This window comes from Larus michahellis, chromosome 1 (genome assembly GCF_964199755.1).
Source record: "Larus michahellis chromosome 1, bLarMic1.1, whole genome shotgun sequence".
Lineage (NCBI taxonomy): Eukaryota > Metazoa > Chordata > Aves > Charadriiformes > Laridae > Larus > Larus michahellis.
The window spans coordinates 15391907-15401930 of record NC_133896.1 but is presented as its reverse complement, the minus strand read 5'-3'; the positions used below and the strand labels follow the sequence as shown (position 1 = coordinate 15401930).

Genomic DNA, 10024 nt, shown 5'->3' with positions numbered 1-10024 from the left:
CTAACTTCCTGTATCTGATCTACAGCTTATTTGTTCTCTCCATTCAGTGGTTTGCTAATCGGTCACCAGATTATAACAGTTTTCTACCAGATGCCGGGAAAAATTGTTTCTTTTTCCAATCTGGGACCTCCAACTGATTAATATATTCTCATGGCACTGCTGTTTGAAACCATAAGTTGTAAACACCCCTTTTATCTGACAGTCCCAGTCCCTCAGCAAGGGCCTCCTAACCATCAAAAATTCTGTGTAAGAATGCATTAATATGAAATACTAGGCTCTGTAGACTGGCAGCATGGGATATAACTGTTTCTAAATAGAAGAGATGAAATGAAAGCACAGTAAACACGTAAAATATTAATTTAAGGCTTTGTATGATACAAAATGTGACAGGGTGATACTTTTTTCCCTTTTCTTCTCTCTGTGAGAGAAGAATATATTTGGTGAAAAGGACCCCGATCCAGCAAATATTAAAAACCAAACCAAACCAAAACAAAACCCAAGTCAGCAAAGATTCAAGGATAACCTGCTGCAAATAAGCCTTGGATGCAGCCCTAATGTGCATCTTGACTTCTACTGAAAGAGGAGCTGGAAAGAAGGAAAAAGTAGTTGCCAATAATTTAGAGAACAACTGGAAAGTTAGAATACACAAGTTACAAAATCAAGTATAGTTTCTTGAGTTGCCCTTTCTCCTCATGTCCAATAAGCTGCAGCCCCCACATCTTTACCAGGCTGTGTGTGATATACAGGGAACACATATTTCACATCATCAGGTTCTTCAGCTGTCCAAGCAGTTCCAGGTTTTAAAGGGTGATAGCCAACCATAAGCTCCTGAAATGGAAGACCACCTGGACAGATGTACTTGACCAGGCTGGCTACAGACAAAAGGAGAACAGCATGCTGGCAATGCGGATTTCCATTACAACTGAGGTAGTTGTTAATTTCACTGCAAATAAGAGTTTTGCATATTTTTATTACTTGCAGGTAGATTCCAAGTACTATTTCATATGGTACTTTAGTTTGTAACAGAATTCTTGATCTTCTTGAACTACGTAGTATTTTGGGGAAAGAAAAAAGAGACAGAGGGCTTTATTCAAACTTTCGAACAGGGCAGACAAAGATACTATAACCAGAAGGGTATTAGATAAAACAGCATTGTGGACAAAACCATCAACAACATCACTTTTCCACATGGCTTTCAATGACAATTCAAAGGAAGAGACATAAAAGGCACACTCTGTTCTCCTGCATTTTCAGTGATTAGAGGCATACTCTGAGTGTATGTGCTGGGTTTATCAGTGTATTGAGTTCACAGGATCATTTCTTGCTTCTGACCCCATAGAAATGGTACAGTGCATTCAGAAATGGTACAGTGTATTGTTCCATTGAATGCGAATAGTGCCAAGCATATTGGTAAACAAATAGATTTGGATGTGTCCTACCATCAGCTCATCAGATGTGCATTCTATTAGCATTTTGCAATTGTTTCTTGCCATTCTGCTTTTTCTGCCGTTTTCTGGAATTCTGTTCTTAAGAATAATGCATAAGTTAGGAAAGAGGAGGAGATTTTAGAAAATGGACTTATATGCCTATTGTAACTAGTGTTTGAAGGGAATAAAAGCCCTTATTTTCAAAACAGGTTAAAGTTAGGTATCTGGACAAAGAAGAAATCATTGTCCTACACAAGATTTCTTCCTCACTATGAACTGAAATAACCATAATCCTTCAGTTTGTGCTTAATCCCTCTTTGTATCAGGGCAGCCCAGCTAGTAAAGTACTGAGTGCTCTGGAAGGTGGGTAAAAATCCTGATACTTAGACTTACTGTCAATAGATGGACATGTGTGAATGCAGTTTTATAGTGGTAGTGATTTTAAAGGCCTGTCTTGAATAAATACTGCAATGAAGACACACTCTTTGGTGACAATATTTACATTCTTAATGTTTATTATAATATTTTTCAGCTCTGAAGGCAAAAGCATGTGTATATTTCCTACCAGAGTCGGTAGGAACCGACTCTGGTACTCTGGTAGGAACCGACTCATGTGTTACTACAATGAGTGGCAAAGTGGGTGTAAAACATGATTAAATCAAACGCAAAAAATCAAGCCCACTGAATGAATTTCTAAGAAACAATGCACAAGGTCAAACTGCAATGGATTAATTCTCTGTGCTTTGAATGAACATAGCTGACTCTTTATAATATTTTCACTGTTATTTGATGTTATGCATCTTATAGTAGGAGCACAGGGAATTTCATATGCCTAAAGGTGGATAATCAGTTTTTATTCAGTTCTTTGAAAGTAACAAAGTTCATTTAAGAGTGTTCTGTGTGAAGGCTGGAAAGAAATACTGGATGGCTAACAAGCCAAGCCAGTTCTGCTTTTATTTTAACAATTAGCTGTAACATTTTCTGCTTTTAAAAAATTAATTTTGCTGGTATAGATGTATGTATAGACAAATCCAGACAGAATGAAACTGAATGGCTAGTGCACATGTGTTATGTACCAGGCTGGTAATGCCTATGGCTATTGAAGCTGGATGACATTTCACTTTGTAAGGTCCAGTTACTGTTAACTTTGTAAAATTTTAATCATATGGGATGAAATATCCCATGCCGAGTAATGAAATAACTCACACTTTTTAAAGAATGTTGTTTTGATCATATTAAAAGAATCCGGAGACACTTCTCAGAAATGCCCCTCTAGCACAGTAGTTCCTTGGCTCCGGTATGTAGTCAAGACTAATTAAGCAATAGCAGCACTGTTCTGTGCCTTAATGGTAAACAATAGTGTACTGATAATTGTAGCTGCTAATGTATGTTGCCTGTGTAACTGAGCCATCATTTACCAAATGGCTGCTTCCTACAAAGTAGGACAAGCTTACTCTGCTGTCAAGATGAAGTTTTTGAACTGTACCCGGACAAACCAGTATGTCCAGTGCTTCTTTACTGGCCATTCCACTACCAGAAGTTTATTTCAGAATGCATTGTAACATGAAAGTTTGTAAAGGAACAGTGGTCCTTACTGAGATGCAGCAGGACAATGGCTGTTAATTTCCTAGAAAAGTGTTGGTGAGGGTGTTGCAGCGATGTCACACTGAAGGATGTGTGAAGAAAGAACATCTGGGGCACTACTGACATAACATGGCATCATCCTACCAGTCAGCTGGTGTCTGATTTTTCTGAAGGCTGTGAAAACATCTTGTATCAAGTAAAAGTACAGGGGAAGTTGTGGAGAAGAAAGAGGCTTTATTCTTCAAGACAAAATAAGTCACAGAATCACAGAATCTTCATGGTTGGAAAGGACCCTTAAGATCATCAAGTCCAACCAAGCAACCTACAATCTCTGCCACTAGAAGTCAATTGCTTCCTCTTTAAGCCTGAGCTTACAGTTCATCCCTTGTTGTTTTCATTGTGACTATTGTTTGTGGTGTGCAAACCAAGAGAAAAGGAAACTGGGTAAGCCCTGCATCTGATTTCTAATTGGATTCTCATCTCACTGGTTGGCAATCCCTACCTTCCAGAAGGAAGCTGAGATTTCATAGAAAGAGGCCTTAATATCAAAGATGTGCCTTTGCAATCCCTATGAAAATCTTCTCAAGTCTGGCCAAATTATGAGACTTTGTAAAACAGCATTTTGCACATGGTGGATAGAGACATGTGAGAGTTTAATAATTAAGTCTCAAAATATTTCACGCTCACTTATCAGATAAATCTCTCACAGGCATGACCAGGCTGCATAGCTACCATTCAGAGAGAAATAGTAGGCATGAGTCCAAACCACCGCTGCATCACTGCTGAAAAACTTCCACTATAATTGCTTGCGTTGTGTTATAACTGCTGAAGAACTTTCACTGTAATTGCTTGTGTTGTGTTTGATCAGGAAACTGAGAGCAGTCGCTAATCTTTCAGTGATCCTCTCTTCCCTTGCTGACCTTTAATCAGCACGAAGGAAGAAACATCCAATTTAAATAGAAAAAGAAAAGGCAACAGATTAGAACAAGGAGACGAGGGAGGCTGAAATGAGAAGGGCAAGCTGGATAAAGAGCTGGTAACTAGAAGAGAGAGCTAATGAAGAAATTTAAGACAAGGACCCAGGAAACTGGAGAAAATTTAACTGAAGGGCTGTTTGTGGCCCTGGTGAAAGTAATGGGGGAAGCTAGATTGAGACATTCTGGAAATCTGGGTACTTCAACGCTAGAAGAAATAATATCATTAAAATATTGCCACAGTCTGGTTTAATCCTATTTCAGATCTGAGTTAAGTCATGCCCTATTTTATACTATGTACAATACATATCTGGGTTGATGCAGCTATTTCTGGGCACAGGTAAGTCTTTAATTTAATGTCAAATGGGTGTTAAATTGGCCTGCTTTGTCCTTTATATCTTTCTTCTTTTATTAATAATCCTAATTTACTTGATAAACAAGAATTCTCTAGCAATGTTAACTCTCTGCAGCTGGCATACATTTTATAGATGAAGAAAATGAGTCAGGTGAGTCATGTATTTTGCTTTAGGAAGAGCACAATGAATCAGTGAACGAGCCAGGAATCTAAATTCAGGAATTTCTGACCTCCTGTTTTTTCTGGAAATCTCAACTCATGCTTGCTGATATTCTTTCTCCAGCTACACTACTGAGATAACAAGCTTACTTTTCTTGTTTAATGTGTGCATTGCTCCTATTAACGTTAATTGGTTATACTCAAGCGGTGATGAGCCAACAGTCCTCCTGACTTTAAAAGCAAACCCAGCTTATTAGTTACTGTTGCTTAATACTTCCTATCTGTAAGTTTGTTGTCTGTGTTGCTCAGAACCAAGCTAAGAATTGTCCTTTCTGCTCTGTTTACATACTAGAGAGGAAAAAAAAAAAAAAGCAGCACATTGGTAGCCAGAAAATTCTTTAAGTGAACAAGAGAATACAGACGACAACATTGTCTGTATGCCTACACGAGTGTATCATACTTAAAGAAATGCAGAATGGGGGTGGGAACTGAAGGAACAAGAGACAACAAACATGAAAGGCGAGAGGATGAGAAGGCTGGACTTGCATATTAATGAGAACTCTCCTTTAATTGGGAATTTCCTTTCACTACATTTTTCTTTTTCCTTTTCCCACCACCCATTGTTTGTTTTTTTTTCTTCCTCTCCTTATGTGTTATTTCTGGTTTGTTCCATTCTGTGCAAGAGCAGCATGAAGTTGCCTCATATCCTGATTTCAGAGAAAGTGCAGTTCAGAGAGCATGCTACCACACAGAGGGAAAAGCAGCACTGAAAGGAACTGGTACAGAAATCGGGGCAAAAGCTTCTAACATCCCTCTGCTGAAGGAAAAATTTTGAAGTATTCTCAGAAAGATGACAATATCATGTTTACAGGATTTCTGCTAGGTAGCTTTTTATTCTGTACAAAGGTATTCCATTCACATCTGAAAGGTTAATGTCTTCTTGTGTAGGTGGGATATTTCAAAGCTAGGTGAAAAGGAAACAAACCAAACACCTGTAGGGTGTCAGGTGAGTGGTCCAAACTATATTATAAACAGGTAAAAATATTATTCTATAATTTGATATTTTCTCCTTCTCCCCTGATGTTTGCACCTAAGATGACCTAAATCTGCTGTTGATCCTCCTTTCTGTGTAGGTCATGTTGCCTAAACCTCAGGGACCCCTTTCCCAGAGTGAACGAGCTCTATGGTAATCCTTGTAATAAAAGAGACACCTGTTCCCGTAAGTATGTTCAGAGAGACAGCTGGAAACAGATACATTCTGACCCAGCCCACTGTTCTTTATTTATGTCATATACTGATTTTACAGATGCCTTCTTTTGCTATTTAGTCTGTCTTCTCTCTTGATGCATCATTTATTTTTGAAAAAGTGAAGTTACGCACAATAAAACATACATTGAAATGTTGGAGGATGGAGAATTTCACTGAAGTGAGTGGATTCAAATAAACAATAATCCAGGGTAGATCCATTCTTAACAACCACATATCTTGAATTATTTCTGTAATTTTTTGAATTTTCACTTACTTTTTGTGTTCGCAAGAAGGGAGTTACACTCTCAAGAAGGTGGTCATTTTTTTTTTTCCTTTTCTGAAATATATCTAGCCTCTACTGACTTTAATTTACTCTCCAGTTAGGTAACTGCACATGGGAATCCTCTACGCATACATATAGAGTCTCAGTGATTTTTTTGCACTTAGAATCCTGGAATAGTTTGGGTTTGAAGGGACCTTTAAAGGTCATCTAGTCCAACCCTCCTGCAATGAGCAGGGACATCTTCAACTAGATCAGGTTGCTCAGAGCCCCGTCCAGCCTGACCTTGAATGTCTCCAGGGGTGGTGCATCTACCACCTCTCTGGACAACCTGTTCCAATGTTTCACCACCCTCATAGTAAAAAATTTATTCCTTATATTTAGTCTAAATCTACCCTCTTTTGGTTTAAAACCATTACCCCTTATCGTATCACAACAGGCCGTGCTAAAAAGTCTGACTCCATCTTTCTTATAAGCCCCCTTTAAGTACTGAAAGTCCGCAAACATCCTCTGAATGGCTCTTTGAGGGGACGGATGCATGGGGAAGAAAACAAACCCAGGAAATATACAGTTCCCAAATACGTGTCCATTAGAACTGAAAGGAACTGACTGTGAGTATACACCCACCAGGTCCTAACATAATTCCTTCTCTGTGCGCTACCAGATTGTTCCCTCGCCCTGATTATGTTGCTGACATTATGCTTGTGAGGGAAATTCCTTTCCGACTCCAGATTTGGCAAATTTATAATACCGTTGATCGAGCAAAGCTCACTGTACTTACCTAAGACCCAATTGTCCAATCAGTTCTACGTATAAACCTGCTGATGAAGTAAATAGAATTGCACACAGGTAACTGAAAAGATGATTGGGACCCTGATATGGTTTCTGCTCTATAGCCACAGCTACAAGGTAACTTTAAGCTAGCACTGCACAAAGAAAAAAAGCAGTCTCACCATTTTCTCCATCATCAGCTGCTTGCTTGTCTCTACCATTCTCTGTACAGGCACAAGTATTCATGCAGGAGCACAATTTAACCAATGAAGTTAAAATTAGCCTGGAAACAAAGGGTAAATACGTAATCTGCTTTTTAACATTCAACTATTACTAATTTTCATGCACCTAAACTTTCTCAGCAGAAAGCTTTCAAAATTTCAGTACAGCATTCTGTTGCCTGACCTATCACTAAAAGACTAACCACAACAAGGGAGATGTAACAGACCAACATTGCACCTTACCCCAGTAGTAGTTTATACTGGAAATGTTTTTTTCCTGTGTTCTTGTATGATGGAAGATGGGACACAGAAAATGTTTTGATTTAGAAATGCAGCTGCCACGTCTCATAAGAGCTACAGTTTAGGAACTTCATGGTCCTATTGTTTTCTGTTCACCAGGCTCCCTAGTCAGACAAAAAGCTATTATACATGGTGGTACCTCCTCTTTGAGTTGTCTAGCTTTATCTTTCTGTTATCTATCCCACTCCTAAGATGAACTAACACTAAGTAGGAATTCAATTTTCTGTCTAGTTGAAATCTCAATGATCCAGTTACTTAAGACCAGTGATTACTGCTAGCTCCCTTCACTCTCATAATACCTTGACCGCGGCTGCTTTTAGATCTTCATCCTTATGGATTCTTTGTCTTGCCATGTACGGAGGTGGTTCTGCCTCAAAATTTAATGACTGTCCCCTGTTATCTTTCTGTTGCTATGCCTTCGAACTCCACTCCCATGTGGAGATAAGCCAGACAAGCCTCACACTCATACTGGAGTTTTTGATACGACCCAAATAATCTATTGAACTAGGCGTAAATTATAGATGACACAAAATTTCAGCCATAATGCTGTCAAAAACTGAGCGGTTGCTATGCACAGCACAATTAAGAAGTGACAGTTTTCAACAGGTCATTACTAGGCCAAATGTGAATAGTGCCTGGTGTCACAGGCAACAAGACATCGTTAGCAGGAAAAAAGCAATTGCCAAGAGTTGTCCATCATGACAATCACCTAACTTAGTGAGAATCAGAATTAAGGAAATCTAATTTCCCTGGATTTGCGTCATGAGGTTAATTGGTTCTGGCATCTCACCCCACACAGGTCCAGGGACAGGCTAAAGCTGATCTCGCCCCGGCTGCTGCCAAGAGCTCTCTCCTCTTTCTCTTAACACAGCTCCCAGCATGACAACAGGGAGGATCCACTTCGCTACTCCGGCCACAACCCGAAATCTGGCAAAACACATTTCCAGTTGGTTTGACGCCCTGACGAAGCCCACCTCGGCGGAAGGGGCAGCGGCTAGTCGGAGGCCGGAGCGGGCCCCTCTGACAGCTGTGTGGCCGGGCGCCGAGGGGCGGGGCCGGGCGCCGAGGGGCCGCGCCCCGCCTCAGGTGCGCTGCCGCCGGGCCCGCGCCGCCACCTGCCGCCGCCCCGCCCACGCCTTTCCGGCCGCAGCCCCGCCGGCAGGGCCGCGCCTGCGCAGTTGGTGACCGGCGGCGGCGCGGGGCGGGTGGCGCGAGGGCTGTGGGTTGCCGCTGGCTGCGGGCCGGTGCCCAGTGAGCGGTGGCGACCGGCGGCAGGGTCGGGGCGAGCTGGCGAGAGGCGCGGGGCGATGAACTCGCGGAAAGGTACCGTGCTGTGGTGCTGGGCGGCGGGGCGGGGCGGGAGCGGGGAGGGGGGGGGGGGGCTGCGCGGCCGCCGCCGCCGCTGCTGCTCACACCGGCTCCCGGTTGTTCTCTCCCCGGCAGTGCTGGCCCTGCAGGCCCGCAGGCGGCGGCCCAAGCAGTCCACGGCGGCCGGCAGAAGGGACAAGCACCCGCCGCCCCACAAAAAGTGAGTACGGGGACCCCCGCCCCACCGGGACGGAGCCTCCCCCCGCCACGGGACGGCTTCGTTGTGTGCCCTTCCCTCACGCTTCCCTCACGCCGCCCCGTAACGTCTGTCAGGGCAGTCCCGCGGCCCGGCACCACCGCTTGCTTTCACGGGGGAGCGCTCCCGCCGCCGGCACAGGCGGCAGCTTCCCCGGCAGAGCACACTCCCCCCGCCCGCACCGGGCCGGGCCCTCCCACCAGGGGTGTCGGCACGTCCCCCCGGGGACCGGCCCCGGGCTCAGCCCCCCTCCGAGAAACCCCTGTTCGTCGGGGATGTGCACGGCCCTCCCGTCCCTTCTGAATCGCCCTCCACTTGGCTCTTCTTCACGGTCTCCTTTCTCTCCCTGTGCTTTCTGTTCTGAGTTTTCTTGCTGGCGGCATTGTCCCATCTACAGGCAGCCCTTGTTCTTATCCTGCTGACAGCCTTATGTATCCATCCTGCTCTCTGCCTCCCACTCGGTACCGTCAGATTATTTCCTGTTCCCAGATGTGTCAAACTGCCAGCAATGCCAATACCAGTATTTTTTGTCGTTATTGTTTAAATCTCTGTTGGTCTTGCAGAAACAGACAGAAGTTGTGGTCTGTTTTTTTCCCCCCGTCTTTTGCTAACTCTTCATGTTCTTGTCACTGTCCAATTCATCTTTTCTCATTCTTGCAATACCTGTTTTTACTGAACCACATAGGAACATTCTCCCATCTCTGTAGTGTTCCCACTTTAACTACTCTTTCCTAAGATAATGTGGCTTTGGACTCCTCCCTATTTTATTTTTTTTCCTTGTAGGATGACTTCCTCGCTAACTTTTACTGTATTTTGTTCAGTGAGACTTTATTGGTGACTTGTTAAGTCACCGATAGACTCTTGTCTTTATTTCTGTTGCTTGGGGATCCAGTCTACCTGCTTTGTTCTGACAGGGAAACACATGTCCTGATGTCCTCATCACCCTCTCCTCTAAGTCGACCAGTCTTTAGAACTGGGAAGCAGGGTATGGTGGATGGATATGTGATTGGGTAAAGATGTTTCTATGGTAAATGATTCAAGGGGCAAGGTCTTTTTCTTTCTGATTTACATAGAAAGAAATAATAATACATCCCTGACCCTGGATTTTTTTTTTTTAGTTATGATGAATGGGCTTTTTTCC

The 10024-nt window shown here is 42.9% G+C and overlaps 1 protein-coding gene across 9 annotated transcripts in view; it reads left to right on the top strand.

The window, feature by feature from the left end:
• Window positions 1-8487: 8487 nt before the first annotated feature.
• Window positions 8488-10024, top strand: part of SRPK2 (SRSF protein kinase 2) — a 154600-nt gene continuing 153063 nt past the window's right edge. For 3 of the 9 annotated variants that reach the window (XM_074576223.1, XM_074576143.1, XM_074575691.1), the window contains exons 1-2: window positions 8506-8642; window positions 8763-8847. In XM_074576223.1, coding sequence (XP_074432324.1) covers window positions 8627-8642; window positions 8763-8847 — 101 coding nt within the window. In that variant the 5' untranslated portion in view covers window positions 8506-8626. Of the gene's footprint in view, window positions 8643-8762; window positions 8848-10024 lie in introns of those variants that run through there. The other 6 variants (XM_074576053.1, XM_074575873.1, XM_074575604.1 and 3 more) reach the window with 3 other exon arrangements.